Genomic DNA, 20,967 nt, shown 5'->3' on the forward strand with positions numbered 1-20,967 from the left:
TAAAGTCCTCGCCTTGCATGTGCCAGGATCCCATATGGGTGCCAGTTCTAATTCCGGTGGCTCCGCTTCCATCTAGCTCCCTGCTTGTGGCCTGGGACAGCAGTAGCAGATAGCCCAAAGCCTTGGGACCCTGCACCCATGTGGGAGACCTGGAAGAGCTCCTAGCTGCTGGCTTCAAATTGGCTCAGCTCCGGCCGTTGCAGGCTCTTGGGGAGTAAACCATCGGACGGAAGATCTTCCTCTCTGTCTTTCCTCCTCTCTGTATATCTGCCTTTCCAATTAAAATGAATAAATCTTTAAAAAAATTTACATCGAAATAAATTCTAAAATACGTATTTATTTTGAAAGATGTATCCACTTATTCAAAAAGCAAAGTGACCGAGAGAGGGAGACATACACAGGAGAACGAGGGTAAGAGAACTTTGGTTTGATGGCTCACTCCCCAAATATCTGCAACACCCAAGTCACACCAAAGACGGGAGCCAGGAACTCCATTAGGGTCTCCCATGTGGGTGGCAGGGACCCACATACTTGAGCCATCACCTGCTACCTCGGAGACTGTGCACGAGCCGGAAGCTGGAATTAGCAGCAGAGCCAGGTCCTCCGATACGAAACTGTAATGAAGGAGTGGTCCCTTTTTATTTTTTAACTGACACTGGATTACCGGGGTGGGAGGTGAGGGAGAGGGACTTGGCATGGGAGCTGCAAGGGCTTAAGAGGAGATGACTTGGGGACAGCAGACCTGCCCCCAGTTAAGCACAGGTACACTGTCACCAGCAGGCTGAGCTTCAGTGGGGAAGCCACCATGTGGCTGATGCCTGGACCGCCCGGAGACACCATCCTCTGTCAGAGCCTGGGGATCTGCTTGGTCATCAATTAACATATGGACCCATGTTTTTTTCCAATCTCACCTGCAGCTACTCCTACGCTTTTTTTTTTTTTTAAAGATTTATTTTATTTTCATTACAAAGTCAGATATACTGAGAGGAGGAGAGATAGAGAGGAAGTGGAGCTGCCGGGATTAGAACCAGCAGCCATATGGGTTCAAGGCGAGGACCTTAGCCACTAGGCCACGCCGCCAAGCCCTACTCCTACGCTTTTAACTCACTCACCCTCTTTGTTTTCTGACTGATTGGGTGAAAATAGATTTGGATCCAGAGATCATATCTTAAAAAATCTTTCCTCTTCCCGGCTCTCATTTCTGGTGAAATAGCTGTCCAGCAGCCAGAAACAGGGGCCAGATCACTTCGTCTGGTAGCAAAGTGGTGTTTCCAGGAGCAGCTCAATATGCTGAGCCAATGCTGCTGCTTAATTACACCTGAGTACCAACTTTCTCAAGTTCCCTTGAATACACAAACATAGGAGCACACAAATACACACACACACCTAGGCACATACACACAACTGACACATGCATGAAACATGTGCTCTTGTACCACACAGGCCCTGGTGCTCCCCATTGTAACTTGCCATCTGTAAAGTCACCTGACACACACGGAGTGCACGCTATGAGCCAGGCACCACCCGTTCCACATAGAAGGCAGCTCGAGTTAACCTCGGCCCTGCTCACCGAGCAGCCGCTTCCAGTTCTTGATGAGCACCTTGGCCAAGGACACCACCTCTTTGTCTGAGCAGTGCTTTCGGACCCCATTCACAGCGACTCCGATCCTGGTGGTCTGCAAAGGGAGGAGGTTATGGGCTGAGCTGGGCACACAGGACCTCCCCCAGTACCTCCACCACTTCCTCTGAGTTCCAGACCTGACCCAAGTTTTAATAAACCCCGAGTGCTGGAAGATCTGATGCTCAGAGCTCCTGGATGGATAACTGGTCTCCTGGCAATGGGGCAGGGTGGGGCTGGGTGCCATTAGGACGCCCAACCCCCAAGATCTGTGCACATCTTTCAGCCTAGAAGCTTCTGTGATAGTCTGGGGGTATGAGGACAACACGGGCAAGATTTTCTTGTTCATTGGCCTCTTGGGCATCCAAGAAAAGTCAACCAGTCATTCTCCCAGAACTGGAGGGGACCCCTTGCCCCCTCCCCCAGACTCTCTGCTGGAGTTTCCTCCCATCTGTGGCAGTTTCCTCTCTCTCCGCCCCGACCGACCGGCCACCCCAGCTCTCAGCACCACTCCACCTGCAGTAGTTGCACGGACATCCGGTAGCCGCTCAGCTTCTTCAGAAGGTCCAGGGCCCCCTCCTGCGGGAAGCCAGAAGACAACAGCTGAGGTTGCAACCCTGCCAAGGCTTCTCCACCTGCTATGGGCTTTTGTGGGGGAGGGAACAGGAGGCCAGATAGACATATGGCTGAAGGGCAGGTCAGGAGCAGAAAGAAGTGAAAGAAGAGGTGGTGGGCATCGTGGCCTGCATTCCTGGGCAGGGTGCCCTGCTGGAGTCCCCGCTCCTCTGCTTCTGAGCCAGCTTCCTGCAGCTGCACCTGGGAGACAGCAGGTAAGGGTCCACACTCTCGGACCCCTGCAACCCACTAGGACACCTGGAAGGAGTCCCTAGCTCCTAACATTGGCTTGGCCCAGTCTTAGCTGTTACAGCCATGTGGGGAGTGAACCAGTCGATGGAAGATCTCTTTTTCTTTCTTTGCCACTCTGCCTTAAAAAAAATTATTCTTATTTGGGAGAGATTTACAGAGAGAGATGGGTATGTGTGTGTGTGTGTGTGTGTGGATGGATAGATAGATAGATAGATAGACCGACCTTCCATTCACTGGTTCACTTCTTAAATGGCTGCAACAGCCGGAGCTGAGCTGATTTAAAGCAGGAACCAGGAGCTTCTTCTAGGTCTCCTATGCGGGTGCAGGGTCCCAAGGCTTTGGGCCATCTTCGACTGCTTTCCCAGGCCACAAGCAGAGAGCTGGATGGGAAGTGGAGCTGCCAGGACTTTAACATCCATTTGGGATGTTGGCAAAGCCACCACACTGGCCCCATACATAAATCTTTTTCAAAAAGAAGAGAAGGGGACAGTTCTGCCCCAGAGCAGCTCTCTATCCATTCCCCACCACCCAGCTGGCTTCACATGGCTCTGGCCAGGGTTCAGCCTAAACTCCTGACCGTGCCCTCTGACTTCCACTGGGCCCTTCCCTCCCCCACTGCTCCCTCCAATGTCAAAGATATCACAACTGGTTGTCTGTGTGCGTGTGGAGGCTCCTGTCATCACCTCAGCCATGAGCATCACAGGGCAAGGACTGTGGGAGTTTTATTAACTTGGGATGGACACACCACATACTGCACACACTGAAGAACATAGCTTGACAATTTCTGACACCCAGGAACGCAGCCCTAGACACTCCATTTTCTGGGACCTCTTTCCAAGCCAGCCTCTGCCTTCTACCTCACATAATCCATGCCCTGTTTTCAGTCACTGCAGGTGATCTTGCACTTTTAAGGATTAAAAAAAAAAAAGATTTATTTATTTTTATTGGAAAGGCAAATCCACAGAGAGAAGAGATGAGAGGAAAATCTTCCATCTGCTGGTTCACTCCCCAAATGGCCAAAATGGCTGGAGTTGAGCTGATCCGAAGCCAGGAGCCAGCAGCTTCTTCCGGGTCTCCCGTGTGTGTAGCGTTCCACATGTGTGCAGGATGGCTTTGAGCCATCCTCTACTGCTCTCCCAGGCCATCAGCAGGGAGCTGGGTGGGAAGTGGATCAGCCAGGACAAGAACTGGTGCCCACATGGGACGCTGGCACTTGCAAAGGGAGGATTACTCAACTGAACCACTGCGCGAAGTCCCTAATGGTTTCTTTTTTTGCTTCACAAAACCACAGTTCCTACTGACTGCTGACTGGCTTGCCTATACCTCAGTTTCATCTATTACTTATCCATTAACCTGTTGGTGGAACTGTTGGTTTCCAGCTTGGGGTTCAGACAAATGAAGCTCCCAGGAATGCTCATGTTTGGGTCTTTGTGTGGACCAACAAACACTCTCATCTCTCTTGGGTTTGGAAAACTGTGTTAATCTTTGGGAGCTTAGGGCTCTGTTTGCAGCCCAGTGCTATCCAAACAGGAAAAGAATTAACAGTAAGGTTAATGAACAGAGCAGAAAACAGAAGGCGGCAGGGAGAAGAGGAGGTTGACAGGTGGAAGTCAGGCTGCCAGGCACCAGTCACCTCCCTGCTCCTCCTCCTCCTTCCTCCACCCTCGCCTGTCACTTCCGGGCCCATGGGCTGAGATCAAGTGCAGAGTGAGAAGCCAGCCTGGGCCTCCTGTCCTGAGATGCATTCCCCAGGAGTCCCCAGTGTCTCCACCCCCACAGCATAGTTCCAGCTGCCAGCTCTGCCCTGCCCAGGACCTGGATGCCAAGAGCTGCCTGCTGTCAGTCCCTAGCTTCTGCTAGAACTGGATTCGTTCCCAGCCCAATTTCAGAGGTGTGACCACCTACACATGCACGCACATGTGAACTTGTGGGATACACCACAGGTGTGACATTCAGTGAAGGCATCCATGTGCCGGCCACTCTCCTCGGTGCTTCACCTGCTTCATCTCTATATCAACATTTTACTTCTGCATTTAAAAAACAGAAAGACACATGCAGAGAGAAACAGATGGATAGAGCGATCATCTATCAACTCCTCCTCTCCCGAAATATTTAACAATAGCCAGGGCTGGGTTGGGTTGAAACCAATAGCTTGAAACACAATCTAGGTCTCCTATATGGGAGGCAAGGACCCCCTGCTGCCTCCCAAGTCTGCATTGGTGGATGTAGAAGGACATTGTGACCCTGGAAGGTCAAGGAGCACAGGATTACAGTTGGTTGGGTAATAGTTGTATGATAACAACAGAATGGATACCTTTTCTATAACTGATTGGATATCATTTGTATGAGAACACTTTACTTGGTAGAATATACAAAACAAAAGGAGTTCCAAACAAAAGTATAGAAAGAGTTGATGGGTTTTGTTGATAAGCTCAATACCTCCTCTCTTATCCCACCTGACCCTCAGTGTATAAAGTCTGATGCCACTAATAAACTATTGACCATCAGTCACAGTCCACACACGTTATTACAGGCTCAGTGCACCAAGTCCATCTCTGTGGGACAGCGACAGGTGGGAAGCTGGAACTCAGAACTCTGGCACTGTGACACGGGATGCAGGTGTCCCAAGTGGTGCTTTAACTGCTGCCTCAAATGCTTGTTTCTCTGTGAACTTTTTGATGAGCACTGGCAGCACTTCCCTATGACAAAGTACAAGTGCAATACCTCTAGATCACGCAATGACAGTAAAATGTAGTAAAATAATCAGGAAGTAAGTATGATTTTGGAGTCTCTACTCCCTTTACTTTTATACCATTTATTTAACTGCAACCTGATAATTTTCTATAATGGCTTGCACAATAATGACCAGCTTGCAAAATTCCTGAAAAAGTCAACAAACAGTGTTAAGCTGGTTCCAGCTCAGCACAGCATATGCAGCTCTGCTGGTCACTGCTGTGTAACTGGGTCATCCTGAAGCAGGATGACCTAGGTCATAGCTGGAGTCGCAAAACCTTGGGCTGTCCAGCAGCCCGGTTGGGGTGACAGCCGGCAGCCACTCTGATTCGGAGAGGACAGTGCATCTGGATGTGTCCATGTGGCTGTTTGCTGCATCTGCAGCTTTGTGCATTGGCGCGGAATGCGGTGGCTGCTGAGTGTGTTTTTCTGTCACAGGCGTAACTAACCTTGTCTCCCACACAGGCAGAGGCTGGGCTAGCTGCGTGTGTGGCTGTGACTGTCCGAGCCTGGAACCTGCCTGTTTGTATGAACCTGCTTCATTCGGTTCTCTCTCCGAGCATCCAACAAAGCACACTTCACCAATAGGCAGCTGACACCGGCCTGGGCTGCAACGTGGAGGATCCGTCTTATTTCAGGAAGTGCGCCCTGCTCTGCTGACCACAGCAGGCTGGGCCCGCCCTCGCTCCCCCCCCCCCCCCCCGCAGGCCCCACATCTCCCGGCCACACGCCCAGAGTTCTGTGCCCATTCCGTTGCTGCAGGAGTCCAAGGTGCAGACAAGGCTGCCGACTGGCTCCGGGCTGAAGGGACCCTGGAGCCAGATTTGTGTTTTTCCTGGAGGCAGGCATCTCTCAGTACTTGTGGAAACTGTGCCCAGGGGACACCCTCTTCCCATTTCATGGAGGAAGACCCAGAGCCAGGCTGGGAGAGGAGAGAGGTGGGCATGGAGCCAGGCAAGCATGGGGCGGGAAGCGAGCACCTATTCAACCCTCGCTTCTTTTTCCCCACCACAGCCCACCCCTCTCAGCACAGGCCCCAAATTTCCTTCCTAGCCCAAGCCTTGGAAATTGTTAGTAAGGGGCTAGGAAAACCGGAATTCAACTCAGAATTCCCTGCCTCCTCCAGCCAGGGACACACGCCCTCCAACTTGAGGTTCAGTTTCACTGAGGATGTTGAAGTTGGAACAAACAGGTGACAGGAGGCTAGGCATGTCAGAGGGCAGTGACTCCCTACCATCTGCACCGCTGCGTGTGCCACGAGGCTGTGTGGCAGGTATCACTCATGAGCTCTTCCCAAGCACTAAGTCTCACAACCTCCCCACTGCCAGCAGAGAAAAAAACCCAGGGACACCTGTTCCAGAGGGAGGGGACCTCATCGCCTTCATTCAAATGAGGAATTTGAGGCCCAGACAAGATCTGCTCCAGGGCTGTGGACCCCTCCCACTGGCGTGGGCCCCTCTTTTCTGCTCTAAACCTCCCCGAGGGTCGCAGAGTGCACTGGAGCGGACATGCTGAAGAGGATGGGTACAAGAAAGCCCTGGAACAGGGCAGCCTGAAGGGGCTGCCACAGGCTCTCCCTGCCGCTTCTCTTTCTTTCCAGGTCGAGCCCAGGTCCTCAGGCATCCGACGCCAGGTTTGCTCTGGCCCGGCTAGCTGCCAGGCAGAAGCAAAGATCACCCGTAGGATCAAACATTAACTTTCCGCCGGACCACCGCTGAGAGCTTTGGGAGAGCTGCAGGCCCTAACACTCCCTAACACTCCCCCTCCAGCGCTCCAACACAGGCAACGTCTGCGGCCATATCCCTGTCCTCCCCCTTCCCTCACCCCGCCCGCCTGGACCAGGCTTCCAGCCCGGCCCCCTTCCCCCGCCCCACACCTGTTCGGCTCCCGCCAGGCCGGCCCCACCCGGTGGCCAAGGGTAAGGAAAGTTGCAAACAGAACCGCTCCCGCCGGTCGGTGGTGCAGGCTTGGAGCGGCGGGATTAAGCACTTTTCTTTCCAAGTTTCCGTGCTTTCTTAGGACACCCAGAGTCTGTCCCCTAGCGCCCGCCGTGAAAACGGGACTCCAGAGAAAGTCGTCGCTCAAGTTCAGCCCTCCTGGCCCGCCTTCTCGCCCGGCCCTCCGCAAGCTGGCGGGGAGCGAACCCTTCCCGTCCGGCGCTTAGTGGCGCTGTGCCTGCAGGATCCCGCAGGATTCCTCCACCGCATTCCCTTTCCCCGAAACCCGCACACACCCACCCCTAAGTAGTGTCGGGCAAGCGTCTTTCAGAGGTCCACGGCTAGCCACCCTCAGCTGGCCTCTGGGTCCCGCACGCGCCCACGGGCACCGGGCCAGCCGGCGCCTCCGTGACTCCCAGGGCTGGCTCGCGCCGCGCCACCCGGGGGTGGGGGCCGAGGCCCAAACCCCATAGCCTCACCGTGCTCTTTCTGGCCACCATCTTCTCCAGCTTTTTGGCGATCTTCAGCAGCTCCTCTTCCTGGCCCATGTTAGCCCGACGACGACCGGCGGGGCGAAGCGAGGCGTTGAGGCAACGGCCGAGCCTCCAGGGTAGCAGGCGCCAAGACCGAGGGCGCGCAACCTGCACGGGCCGCAGCACACACGACACATACACGCCTGGCGGGGGCGGGGCCGCCCCCACCTCCCGGGTCCCTCCCTGCCGTGGGGGAGGGGTGGCGTGCACTAAATATAGACTTCAAGGACTCGCCAGGGCAAAGAGTGCCCGCACCCGCCTGCAGGGACTCGGGGAGGACCCGGGGCTGCGAGATGACACCCTTCACCCTCCGAAGCGAGGGCGCAGAGAAGGGGGAGGGAGTTTTGGAGAGGGGGCTCCGAGGCGAGCTGGGAGGGCGTTGTTCCCGGCCACTGGAGGCGTTCACGGAGCTGCAGAGCAACCCCATGCGCCCCCGAGGAGCATCCTGAGGTGCCTGGTTCTGTCCCGCTGCAGCTCCATTAGAAAGTGCTGCTGTGAGCACACCGACCGAGGGTGGGGAGGTCTCCCCACACCCTCACTGAGCGGTGGATGGCATTGGGGAGGGGCGCGACCTTGGACATGGGGGTTGAAACTTGCTGCAGCCTACAGGCTTTGAGTGGGTCTCAGGATGGGGTGTCTCATGCTCGGATCCCAGACGCCAGCCACCACATGCATGTGGTATACGCCCCCAGGCCTGCCTGGGCTCTGGGGGGCTGCTCCCTTCGGGGTAAGTACACCAAGGTGGAAGTATCCGGGGCTGGCCTGGGCTGGGTGAGCCTGGGGCCCACCCACCGCCCTCACTGAGCAGTGGATGGGATTGGGGAGGGGTGCAGACCTAGGGCTTGGGGGTTTAAACCATTTGGGGCCTAGCTCCGCCTGCTGGCTGCCCAGCCAGGGAACTCTGGGGTTTTGGTTCTTTGAATCGCTGCTTAGGTAGCTCCAGGTTGAATCCATTGTGCTTCTGGGATGTGAATCAATCCTAAAGATTCCCAATGACGGTTACTCTTCCTTTGAAGAACTTGTAATCACTTAACAATGCTGAGCACCGAACACCAGTTCAGGCAAAAGCTAAGGCTCGGGGCTTGTCCAGCAGGATCATGTCCTATTACCTGACATGATGATGGATCAGCAGAGGGGTCACATTAGGCAGGGCCATGACATTAACTAGCACTCGAGAACCATTTCTGCGGGTAGATTCTGTGGGGGATGTGTGGACCAAAACCTGTGGAAATTCTAGCCCCACTGGTTAGCTCAAAAGTTGGGGTGGTGATGGACTAAGCTAGGTGTGACCAAGAAGCCTGCCATCAATCACAGCTAAAGGAACCCACAACAGTCTGGATTGGTCAAGGCAGCAGCACCCAAATGTGTATCCTGAATAGGGTGTGGGGTGAGCCGGGCTGCAACGTTCACCAGCTCATACAAGACCAAATGGAAGGCCAGATTACGCCGGACACTGGCCTAAAACCCAATGGCATCGGGCTCGGCAGCGTGGCCTAGTGGCTAAGGTCCTCTCCTTGATCCCATATGGCCGCTGGTTCTAATCCCGGCAGCTCCACTTCCTCTCTATCTCTCCTCCTCTCAGTATATCTGACTTTGTAATAAAAATTAAAAAAAAAATAAAATAAATCTTTTAAAAAAAAACCCAATGGCATGTATGGGAACTGGGTCTGGGAGTGGATCAAGTGGAGGAACTTAGGAAACTCCCCTGGCGAGTCCTAGCTCCCACTGGTGAACATGTGATCCAGACCTGGGGGCCGGACAAGCTGGGCAAAGTAGCTCCAACAGCTGCCTAATGTGTGAATCGGTAATGCAACAAGATGTACTGGGCAGGACTGAGCAAACCTTAGCCTACAAGCAAAACTAGAAACCAGCATGGAGCACAGGTCATGCCGAGCTAGGCTCTTGCACCTACTGGTCTGCAAAGTCAAGGACGCTAAGCCACAGTGTTTCAGGCAGAGGCCGGGACAGGTGAGGGGCTGAGCCAAGCTGAGTCAGAGCAATCACTGGCATGTGCGTGATCTATGGCTGGGAACAGGCCCGGTTGGGGAGCTAAGGGGACACCCTAACTGGGTTGAGGTTCCCACCAAGGAGCGCGTGGGGTGGAAAGGGGGCTGCATTCTGATCAGGAAACGGTTGTAGTCTCCCTTGGCACAAGTGTGGACTGGGACTGGACACACCAAGCCGGGCCAGACTCCAACACCGTCTGGTGTCCTGGAGTGCCAGGGTGGATGTGGCACGGATTAGGCTAGGTCTCAACCCCTACTGAGCCATGTGTGAGCTGTATGTGGGTATGGACATGCCGTGCCTGGGCTGAAACATCCAACAGCAAGAACCAGTTTGGGTTGAAGGCCAGTCAGTAAAAGTTACTGTTCCTGCTAGCACAGGAGGTGAACTGAGTAGATCTGGCTCACGGGCCCCATGGTATGCGCAAAATCTGGCGTTGGGAGAGGTTCTGATGGAGGAGCCTGGGCAACTCCTCTGGCAGGACACAGATCCTGCAGGTAAGCGCAAGAAGCATGATAGGAAACAGCCCAGAATAGGCCATGGAAAGTTTCCCACTGGCATACATTTGGCATGGGTCGGGGGCAGACCAGGCTGAATCAGTTCACGTCATCCACTGGCAAATCCGAACACCAGAACAGAGTGTGGGTCGAACCAGGTTTGGTCGTGAGGTTCCCTGTACCAGATGTGACCATAGCACCCATCCAGCATGCGTGAGAACCAGGAAGGGAGGGGCAGAGCCGGCAGGGGGAATATTCGGAGGTTTTCCTTGCCAGACAGCTACTCCCACCGGAGAGCGTGGGCTGGGATGGGGACAGATCAGACCAGGCAGGGCTACAACACCTGTGTGCCTCATGTGGACTAGATCAGGGAAAAGCCAGGCTGGGCTGATTATTCCTACTGGTGCAAACAAAATTAGAGTGGGTGAGGGTTGTTTGGGCTTAGCTGCAGCATCAGCTGGCAGAAGCTGGCACTGGGGGCTAATTCTGTCAAGTCAAACCACAGAAACACCTGGAGAGTGCATAATCCGGGAGTGAGGCCTGGGAGGGAAATAGTGGGCTCTTCCCTCTTGGGTTACCACTCCCACCCGCCAAAGGGCACAAAAACTCGGACAGGGGCTGGGATGGCTAGACAGAGAGGCACCAACAAAAACATCCGTGAGGGCTGGATAGTTGAGCTGGTTAGATGGAACTAAGCTTCAATACCCATTGACATGTACGAGAGCCAAACGGGATGTGGGACAGACTGGACTAGTCTGCTACACATACCGACAAACCAGGGTAGGGGGTGGGCCTGGTGGGGGTTATTGTGGGTCGCTCCCAATAGGATGCAGCTCCCATTGGTTTATGTGAGGGCCGAGTATATGCTGGGCAGAACCAGGCTGGACTGCAACACCCATTGGTTCCAGTGGAAGTCGAGGCTGAAAACAGAACCAACCCAACAATTGCAACCACCAGCTGATCAGGGCAATGGACTGTGCTGGGCCCTGTGCTTACTAGAACATACAAGAATCTGGTCTGGGAACACCTCAGATAAAGTTTCTTTGGGGATCTCCCCAACCGAAATGCCGGACTCAGAACCCTAACCAAGAAAAACAGAAGACAGAACAAGTCAATCAACCACCTCAGCTATATGTTGGCAGCGAAATACTGGACAAATGGAGACTCTGTGATGGACTATGTCAATCAGTGGATTCTTTGACGACCTCATCATGCTTGGAATGGCGAGAGTGGCAGCGATTCAGAACTGGTGAACTATCAAAACCACTTGAGCAAGTCTCTCAGAGCATGCCCCACTTCTGGGACCTGGGGTGGGTGGTAGACTGGGTGGTGTTTCTCCCTCAGTATCCCCCTTTACCTCAGATACATGAAGGAAACAATATGGAATTTTTAGTCTTACCCACTTTCCTATAGCCCTTGAACCTTTTTGCCCTAATTAACTATGTAAAGATCGTCAAAAATATAATAAAAAATGGAAAAAAAAAACGATTAAAAAAGTGCTGCGAGTCCCAGGACGGCTTGGATGCTGAGGTGCGCCAAGTGTTTCTAGCTGCTGGTCTTGGGACGTGGCGACCCGGTTTTTCCAGGATCAGTCAAGCCAGTGCCTGCCCAAGGGAGGTGCACTGAAAAGTCACCTGGCGGGGAGGGGGCAAGGGAGGAACTGCAGCTCGCTCTGTTCCCCAGCTCACACACTTGCCTTCTTGTGGGTGAACCTCCCAGGAGAGGTGTCACCTGTGGACCTGGTTTTTTCTAAAGGGGTAAATTTAATGGACAGAAAATGTGCATTCTGTGAAGCGACTGGAGACCTAGGAACACAAAGGGAAGTCCTGAAAAGTTCTATTCAGGGTGCCTATGTGGGTGGGCTGGGTTCATGCCTCAGGGTGCCCAGTGAAAACTCCAGTTCTTCTTTGGAGCACCCCCTGCTGCCTGGCGGGAACTGCTTTTTGCAGGTGCCACCACCGGGCTGCTGTCCGGGAAAACTAATGGGGCTGGACTTCCTTCAACAACTCGGTGGTGAACAGGACTGACCCAGTCCCAGCAGGCATCTACAGGCAAGAATCTCACACAGAGCTAGGGGAAGGTCAGGAAGAAGTGGAGGGCACCTTAAAGGCACCCTTGGGGGGACCATCTTCTCTGCAAAAGCCAAGCCCTTTGGATGAAGAGACACATGTCTGTGATCACTCAGGATTGTCCTTTTAAAAAAAAATGTATTTCTTTAAAAGTAGAAGTTTTGGAGAAATCTTATCCACTGGTTCACTCGTCCAGTTGCTGCGCCAATCACAGCTGAACCAGGAGCCTCTTGTTCCTCTGGATCTCCCTCATGGGCAACCGGGTGTGAAACACCTGGGTCAAGGAGCTGGGCTGGAACTTGAGCAGCCAGGACACAACTGCTGCCCACAGGGGATACTTGCTGTACCACAACACTGGCCCCAGGATTGCCTTCTTCTAAAAAGGGATTTGATTTTCCTCAGGTTATCACTTCTCGGCCTTTTGACTAAGATCAAGTGTGATTTTCCTCCAATGTCCACTGAGTCCCCACTTTTGACACCAAAAGAAACCAGGACTCCTAAATAACTGTAAGGAAATGGGTTCAGCCCTCCCATTCTACAGATGGGAAGACTGAGCCCAGAGGGTGGTGATGCCTCAGGGTCACAGATGCACCCGACACGGCTGGATTGCCCCTTTCCCTCAGCACCCCCTGTCCAGCCTGGAGCTCACCTGCAGACACCTCCCAGACAGACAAGCCCCTGATTTCTTAGGTCTTAGCACTGTGGGCAAGCTACTTCACTTCTCTACTCCCTTCTTAGGCTTCTCAGGATCACTGCTCCAATTGTGGCCCTGTCTCCACTGCTTGTTGGGGAAAGGGGGGCCCCAGACTCTGGTCCAGGGCTCCTCCTTCCACACTGCGAGTTCTTCACACAACTCACACTTGGGACAGGATAACTTGTGGTTGCTGCGGGAGTGTAAGTCCCCTACAAGTTCCTGAGCAGGAAGCTGGACCCCAAGGTGGCTGATATTGCCATACTATAGGGCAAGTAAGAGGTGGGACCTGGCAGAAGGTAATGAGGGCACCATCTGAAGGGGTTAGTGCTAGTCACTTTGAGTGGGCACTGTGGCCAGCAGGTTGTTGTAAAGCAAGGCCATCCCATACCTGGGGCTCTTTCTGTGTGTGACTCATTGTTTCTCCAGTACTGGGGGGTGGAAGGGGGCTTGCTGGGACACCAGTGCCATGCTGTTTGGAGGCTCCAACCACCAGAATCCTGAGCCAAACTCAGTTCTTCACCAAGTACCCAGCCTTGGGTATTCTGTTACAGCATCACAAAGTGGACCATGACCACATCTCTGGTCTTGCTCCACTGGATGCTGGGAATAACAAAATTGCCTTTCACTAAATGCCCCAGCCAAACTGCCCCCCAGTTGCAATCCACTGCTCCACACCAGTCTGACTGCTTTGCCAGGTCCACAGTAAGAATTCCGTGCCCCAGGGGCCAGTTTATATGCAGTGGCTACAAGGTCAGCATCATGTCTGAACGCTGGAGTCCCAGACCCCGGCTTCAAATCCAGCTACCACCAGTATGCCTGGGAAGGCAGCAGAAGATGGCACCATCACCCATGTGGGAGACCAGGACAAAGATCTTGGCTCTTCATTTAGCCTGGCCCAGCCCTGGCTGTTGTAGCCACCTGTGGATTGAACCAGTGGATGGAAGCTGTGTCTGTCTCTTCCTATCTCTCTGGCATTCTACCTTTCCAATAAATAAATGTTAAAAAAAATCAAGTCCCAAAGTTCCCTCTTCTCTCCCCTACCGTCCTGATCGCAAAGATGAAAACACACGGAGTTCACTCCCCATGGTCCTTTATTAGAGATGAGTGAGGTCAGTCGGAGATGAGAACCAGACACAGATGCATGGCTCAGGAGGCAGCCATGCTCCTGTGGGACTACAGAGCAGTCAGGATGCCAGGAAACACAGCCCATCCCTGTTGGGGTCCAGCGCCCAGTTGAGGGTCAGCTGAGAGGTTAGTTGCTAAGGACAGTCTGGGCACAGCTGCTTCCCCAGGCTGAGCAGCAACGGAACATCTGGCGCTGACCAGCAGAATAGCAAAGCTTTGCCCACTCGTTTCTTTCACTCTCTCTCTCTCTCTGATCTCAGCCCCACTTCCCCCAATCTGGAAGGCTCCCAAGTTGGCCAAGAGAAAAAGAGGTCAAGGAGTGACCAGACCACTGCCTTCCTTCCTGCTAAGAGCCAAGGGCAGCAGGCACTTGCAGGTGGGTCCTGCTCCACCTCCTGGCTGGAGGGAGTACAGCACCATCCCAAGGAAGGCTTCACTGCCCCTCAGAAAGGGCAGAGGGTTATTTCTTTAATAGCCCGGACAGCTTGGGCATCAGGCAACCAGAACAGATGGGGGCTGCAGACAACTTGCAGTGGTCACACACAAGTCTCAGCAGCGGCTGGTCCATCTTGCCCCTGACCTCAGTACCAGGCCTTGTAATCTGGCAGTCCCCTTCTCAAGTCCAGTCCCTGAGACCAGCTTCCCAGAAGAGTCAGAAAAGTGCGGAGAGAATGCTGGAATTCAGGAATACTCAACCTGATGGCTGGAAAAACGGTACCAGCATGGCAGAGTCCCCAACCTGGACACGGGGAGATGGTGGTAGAGGGCTGGTCCTACTCGTGTCTGTGCAGTTTTGGGGGTTTGCTGGGAGAAGCAGGCTTGGTCTGCTGAGGGGTTGAGAGTTCTGTAGGTGAAGCTAGCTCAGGGGCCTCAGGGGCAGTCACAGGCTTGCCGGTCCCAGAGAGTAATGAGACAGAGCCAAGGAACCACACCACCCTGCCCCCCACTACCCAGAGGGAAGGGTCCAGTGTCCCCAGCAGGGGCATGGCCTATGCAGAAGACCACCAAGAAGGACAAGGGGGAGTGAGGCTTGGGGGAAGGAATGCACCATCACCCCCGTTTTGTGGGCTTGAGCTCTAGAGCTGAATGCTGGGGTCCAGCAGGTGGCATGCAAGGGGCTAGTCTTGCAAAAGTTGTACTGAACTTGCAGACAGAACTCCAGTCCTTGAGCCATCTCCTTCAGGGCAGCTGGCCTGGGGGGAGAAACAGGAACTTAGCATTTGTCTGAACCCATTGCCTTCCAAGGCTTTCTTTCGCTTTGTCCCCCCTCTTCCCTGTCCTATTGTGGGGAGACAGATCTCTCCTACTTTCTCCTGAGGCTTCACAAAGCGATGCCACTTGCCCAAGGTCCCTCCATCTAAAGCCTCAGCTCTTACTAGGCCATGACACCACCTGCACAGCGGCAAGTGACAGAGACTTGTTCTTTTGGGACACCAGTGGGACAAAGATGTGGATCACAGGTTCATGTCTGGTGCCTGATCTGGCTGGGCTAAAGATGAGGACACGCCAGAGAGCCCTGTCCCTGGCCATTCCTGGGGAAGAAACCCCTGGGGAAGCACAGAACCAAGAGGGGGCTACCTGCCAACGCAGCTGGCTCTGATCCAAGGATACCCCCAGGGCTTCTCAACAGACTGCCACTGTTGCAGCCTGCAACGTGGCAGGAAGCAGCCTGGCTAAGGATGACAATTCTCACCCTGTCCCTGTCATGCCCCTCTGTGTCTGGGGTCTGCAAGTCCCAACGTTCCAGGAGGGGAAGGTCTGGCAAAGCAACAACTTGGCAAGGTCACACTAGTCCTGCCTGAAGAATCTAGATGTTTTCTGCCTTTTGTAATTCCTACCTTAATGGCTTGGCTAGGGGCTGTGTGAACTCCAGGCCTGATAGACCAATTCTCAGGTAGGAGGTACCTGGTGTCTGATAAGATTCACCGTCCTATAGCCCTTGAACCTTTTTTTACCCTAATTAACTATGTAAAGATAGTCAAAAATATAATAAAAAAATAAAAATAAAGAAAGAAAAGAAAGTGCTTGCTTCAAACCCACCAACAGAAGCCTGCTAAATCATGACTGTATAATTCATAGCCTAAAATGTATAAGAATGCTGGGCTATTCAACTTGGTCTCTTGCTTGCTCTCTCCTTTTTTGCCTTCCCTGTGGATCCTGCAGCAGCCTCAGCTGCGGCTGCCCCTCCCCCGCCCAGCCCTGCTGGGCTGGGGGAGGTGGCTGGGAGACCTAGGCTAACCTGAATAAACCACCTTTATGCCTTAGCACCGACTTCAGACTTGATGATTTCCTGGGGATTTCAAAATCCGGCACAACACTGCCTTTTCTGCAAGGCTCACACACACACACACACACACACACACACACACACACACACACACGGGAGCAGCCAGAGCTTTGGTCTTGTCACCTGGCCTGTCCCTCGGAGCCTGGGCTCTCAGCTTGTCCCAGCTCTGGGTGGACTGGGGCAGGAAAAGCAGCAGGACAGAGGCTGGCCAAAGTGGTCAAATGGCTCCCAGGCAGCCCCAGGATAAGATGTCACCCACTCCTTCCCTAGACAGTTTCTGGTCCCAGGCACCCCATTGCTACCCATCAAATGCAGGCCTGGGTCTCCTACCGGTGCATTCCTTCTGGGCAAAGAATGCCTGGCTGAGGGACCATCTTCCACGCTGCGGCCTCCTCGCCGGTAGGAGCGTGTGCTCTCTGAGCTAGAGGGCAGAGAAAGACCAATGTCACCCTCGTACTGACAGCCTGTGGAAGTGGGGCCAAGGGCTCAGTTACAGAGGAAGGCTGGGGTCACAGGATGAGTGAGGGTGTGGACAGGGTGTGTGAGGTCCCCAGACTAGCTCAGCCACAGGCCCAAGGTCTGGAACTGACCCTCAGTGGGCTCTGGGCACATCCTCAAGTCTCCTGCTTCCAGGCTCAAAGGGGCAAAAGGATTCTAGACTGAAGGTGGGGCAGAGTGAAGACCCCATGGACTACGCAGGGCGGGAGGGGGGCATGCCTTCTCTTCTCTAACTCCAACAGCTGGATTTAGGAACGGGTGTGTGCAGGAGGATGGGGTCTGGTCACCCTCCAACTCAAGGCCCAGTCTCTCTAAGCATGGGCTCCAGAGCTGGCATGGAGTCCTGTCGAGGGGTAGGGAGATACATAGATGCTCAAAGCGATTGGGGCGCTCTTCCGGGCTGCCAACCTGAACCTGACGGGGAGGTGTGGCTCTGCAGGGCTGGTCCCGGAGGTCACACTGGTCCGGGAGGAGCCTGGGGCTTCCCGGACATTTTCGGAACTAGTTGAGGCTGCGCTGAGACCCCCAATTTCCAACAGGCTCGTGAGGCTGGAGGAAGAAGACGCCGGACTACCCAGGTTCTCAGGGGCTTCGGGGGGCTCCAAGTTCAGGTTGGGTGCTTCAGAATGATCTAAAATCAGAAGAGATAGCTTGTGTTTTTCAGTTCCGCAATAGGCTCCATCCTCTAGGGGCTCTTTCATGGTCTCTCCAACCGTGCGCTCTGGATTTCCCTTCCCAGCACCTCCTTCCCTAGGAGTAGCACTCACAGTGGCTGGAACCACACTGACTCACATCCGTGCTTATGCTCACAGCCCCTTCTCAGTGTGGACTTTCCTGCTCAGCCCTGGTGCCTCCTCCACCAGGGAGCCTTCCTGAACCACCCATCCCTCTCCCAGAACAAGCTTGCTTGGTTATCCAGCAAACAGTTCTCACAAGCAGCAGGCTCGCTGCCAGGCGCTAGGGCAGCACACAGCCCCAGTGCCCACCTTCTGTGGAATGCATGCTCACTGCCTAGAGCCAGAACCACCTGTGTCCTGGTCCTCATGTCCCCACGACACTGTGCCTCTGTAACCCCAAGAGCACACAGCAGTTGCTGACAGGTCTTCTGGTTGAAGGGAGGGATGTGGAACAGACAGACCTGGCTTTGAGTTCCACATCAAAAGCTCAGTAGCTGTGGGACCTTAAACATGTCACTTAACACCTCTGCCCTGACCTTAGAGAGATGATGGCTCTGTGTGTGTGTGTGTGTGTGTGTGAGAGAGAGAGAGGAGTTAGCATGGTGCAGGCTGAGCCTCTGCCTATAGCACCAGTATCCATATGGGCACCAATTCGAGTCCCAGCTGCTCCACTACTGGTCCAGTTCCCTACTGATGTGCCTGGGAAAGCAGTGGAAAATGACCAAGTCCTCGGGCCTTGCACCCACACGGGAGACCCAAAAGAAACTCCAGGCTCCTGATTTCAGACTGGCAGTTGCAAACATCTGGGGTGCAAACCAGCAAAGCAAGATCTCTGTCTCTCTGTTTCTCTCTGTACATGCCTTTCAAATAAAAATAAATCTTAAAAAGACAACGGGGGAGTCGCCCAAGAGTGACTGTGAGGATGGCATGGACCAGCATGGGCCAGCTCAGCTCTGGGTCCCAGCACAGAACAGCCGAGATCACTGTGCCAGGAGGTCCCCCACCCCATCCCCATACCTCCACTGCCAGGTCCTGCGCGTCCCTGGCCCACGGACCGTGAAGAGTGTTTGGCCGGCAAGGGAGGGGGGCAGGTGTCACTCTGGCTCTGAGGAAGTGCTGGTCCCAGGCTGGGGAAGGGTTCGTAGGTCTTGTTACTGATGTCCAGCCTTCCACTGGTCCAGCGGGCCTGGGCCGAGGGCTTCAGAGAGCAGCGCTGCGCAACAACAGTGTGGGCAGGGGCCCAGCCAGTCAGGGCCCTCCAGGACAATCCCACCCCTGCCCACACCAGGCCCGACCCAGCTGCCCCCTCTCCCATCTGGAGGTCCATAGGGCAGGCCCAGGACCCACCTTCTCCTCCTCATCCTCCTCGCTGTCCGAGCCGGGCTCTGCAGGAATTCCCCAGGAGTAGTCCACGTGCAGAGGGAAGCTGAGCGTCCCTGCCTGTGCTTGCTCCAGCTGCAAAGGCGGGCGGTCCTGAGGGTCAGGGGGCTCAGTAGGGGAGGGGAGGGCCGGGGTACCCCCACCCGCTGGCCCTTTGGCCTCACCAGCTCCTCACACTCCTTGTGCTGCTTCCGCCTAGCGATGTCCAGGGCTGTCTCTCCTGCCTCGTTCACTGTTGGGGGTGAAGTCAGCAGCCGTGGTCAGAGCAGAGACAAGTTAGCTTAGAGGCTAAGCCAGGACTCCAGTGTGAGAGTGTGACTGGGCTTAAATCTGGCTCTGCCACTTCCTGGCTGTGTGATCTTGGGTGAGCTCCTTCACCTCCCTGGACCTTAATTCATGGAACCTCTAACATGAGCATGCCCCTGTAACTACCTGATAAGGATTACATTCATTAATGTGTGAAACCTCCCCCCCCACCAAGGTCACAGGGTGGACACAATCACAGCAGGATTAGAACCTGCAAGCACAGCCCACGCCAGTGGTCAGTGGTGTCTATCTGGGCAAAGGGCAGAAGGTTCCACCAAGGGGTACTCAGGATGCGTGTCTGACAAAGGAGGTGTGCCAGCCCACCTGTGCCAGCCACAGCTCTCCCTTTCAGCAACAGCTTGAGGCAGTCTGGCTGGTTGGCAAGGGCTGCGTAGTGCAGGGCAGTGTTTCCATCGGAAGCCTTGGCATCCAGGTGACCGCTGCGGGGAGGGTTCAGGAGGAGGAATGGGGGCAGGTGGAAGGGTCAAGGTCAGGGGGCAAAATGGGGAGAGGAAAGGAGGGAGGAGAGAGGAGCGGGGGAGAGGGGAGTCAGGGCGAGGCGCGAAGGGGTGAGGGATGTGCAGCTGGTCAGGGCTCTCACCCGTTGTGGATGATGAATTCCACCAGTGGCAGTGAGGCCTGGCTGGCCACCTGGACGGCCAAGTGCAAGGCGAACTCTCCGGGCATCTGTGCACACATCCACTCCTGAGTTTCCACGCACACCTGCCCGCCCACCCAGCAGTCCCCACTCCCTTTTTTTTTTTTTTTTTTGCTAAGGTCAGTAACTAATCTGGAATCTGCCTATCTCTGTAATCGTTCTTTTTTTTTTTTTTAAGCTTATTATTCTTGGGCCTGGCAGCGTGGCCTAGCAGCTAAAGTCCTCGCCTTGAACACGCCGGAGATCCCATATGGGTGCAGGTTCTAATTCTGGCAGCTCCACTTCCCATCCAGCTCCCTGCTTGTGGCCTGGGAAAGCAGTCGAGGACGGCCCAAAGCTTTGGGACCCTGCGCCCTCATGGGAGACTTAGAAGAGGTTCCTGGTTCCTGGCTTCGGTTCGGCGCAGTATAGGCCGTTGCGGTCACTAGGGGAGTGAATCATCGGATGGAAGATCTTCCTCTCTGTCTCTCCTCCTCTCTGTATATCTGACTTTGTAATAAAAATAAATAAATCTTTTTCTTTTAATTTATTTTTTATTTTTTTATTATTATTATTAGAAAGCCGGATATACAGAGAGGAGGAGAGACAGAGAGGAAGATCTTCCATCCGATGATTCACTCCCCAAGTGAGCCGCAACGGGCCGATGCGCGCCAATCCGAAGCCGGGAACCTGGAACCTCTTCCGGGTCTCCCACGCGGGTGCAGGCTCCCAATGCATTGGGCCGTCCTCAACTGCTTTCCCAGGCCACAAGCAGGGAGCTGGATGGAAAGTGGAACTGCCGGGATTAGAACCGGTGCCCATATGGGATCCCGGGGCGTTCAAGGCGAGGACTTTAGCCACTAGGCCACGCCGCCGGGCCCAATAAATAAATCTTTAAAAAAAGCTTATTATTCTTTTATTTATCTGAAAAGCAAAGAGAGGGAGGAAGGGAGAGATAGAAAGAGAAAGAAACCATCCACTGGTTCATTCTCTGCATACCTCGAACAGGCTGGGCCACGCCAGAGTCAGGAGCCAGGAACTCAATCCAGGTCTCCCACTTGGATGTCCAGGACCCAAGAGCTTGAGCCATCACCTGCTGCCTCCG

General features: G+C 54.3%; 2 protein-coding genes and 1 long non-coding RNA gene across 3 annotated transcripts in view; 1 reads left to right on the forward strand and 2 right to left on the reverse strand.

The window, feature by feature from the left end:
- TCEA3 (transcription elongation factor A3) overlaps window positions 1–7,948 on the reverse strand; it is a 43,007-nt gene extending 35,059 nt beyond the window's left edge. Inside the window, exons 1-3 of the mRNA XM_058676742.1 lie at window positions 7,635–7,948; window positions 2,135–2,197; window positions 1,571–1,676 (exon numbers count right to left, since the gene is read on the reverse strand). Coding sequence (XP_058532725.1) covers window positions 1,571–1,676; window positions 2,135–2,197; window positions 7,635–7,703 — 238 coding nt within the window. The 5' untranslated portion in view covers window positions 7,704–7,948. The remainder of the gene's footprint in view (window positions 1–1,570; window positions 1,677–2,134; window positions 2,198–7,634) is intronic.
- Window positions 5,928–6,931, forward strand: LOC131482461 (uncharacterized). Its single transcript, XR_009247017.1, has 2 exons — window positions 5,928–6,156; window positions 6,819–6,931. It is a non-coding gene; the product is annotated as an uncharacterized LOC131482461 (long non-coding RNA).
- Window positions 7,949–14,750: 6,802 nt separating the features above from the next.
- Window positions 14,751–20,967, reverse strand: part of ASAP3 (ArfGAP with SH3 domain, ankyrin repeat and PH domain 3) — a 49,433-nt gene continuing 43,216 nt past the window's right edge. Inside the window, exons 18-25 of the mRNA XM_004592265.2 lie at window positions 19,827–19,912; window positions 19,550–19,665; window positions 19,084–19,151; window positions 18,887–18,994; window positions 18,557–18,752; window positions 17,271–17,493; window positions 16,695–16,785; window positions 14,751–15,270 (exon numbers count right to left, since the gene is read on the reverse strand). Coding sequence (XP_004592322.2) covers window positions 15,196–15,270; window positions 16,695–16,785; window positions 17,271–17,493; window positions 18,557–18,752; window positions 18,887–18,994; window positions 19,084–19,151; window positions 19,550–19,665; window positions 19,827–19,912 — 963 coding nt within the window. The 3' untranslated portion in view covers window positions 14,751–15,195. The remainder of the gene's footprint in view (window positions 15,271–16,694; window positions 16,786–17,270; window positions 17,494–18,556; window positions 18,753–18,886; window positions 18,995–19,083; window positions 19,152–19,549; window positions 19,666–19,826; window positions 19,913–20,967) is intronic.

The sequence above is a fragment of the Ochotona princeps genome, chromosome 2, assembly GCF_030435755.1.
Source record: "Ochotona princeps isolate mOchPri1 chromosome 2, mOchPri1.hap1, whole genome shotgun sequence".
NCBI lineage: Eukaryota > Metazoa > Chordata > Mammalia > Lagomorpha > Ochotonidae > Ochotona > Ochotona princeps.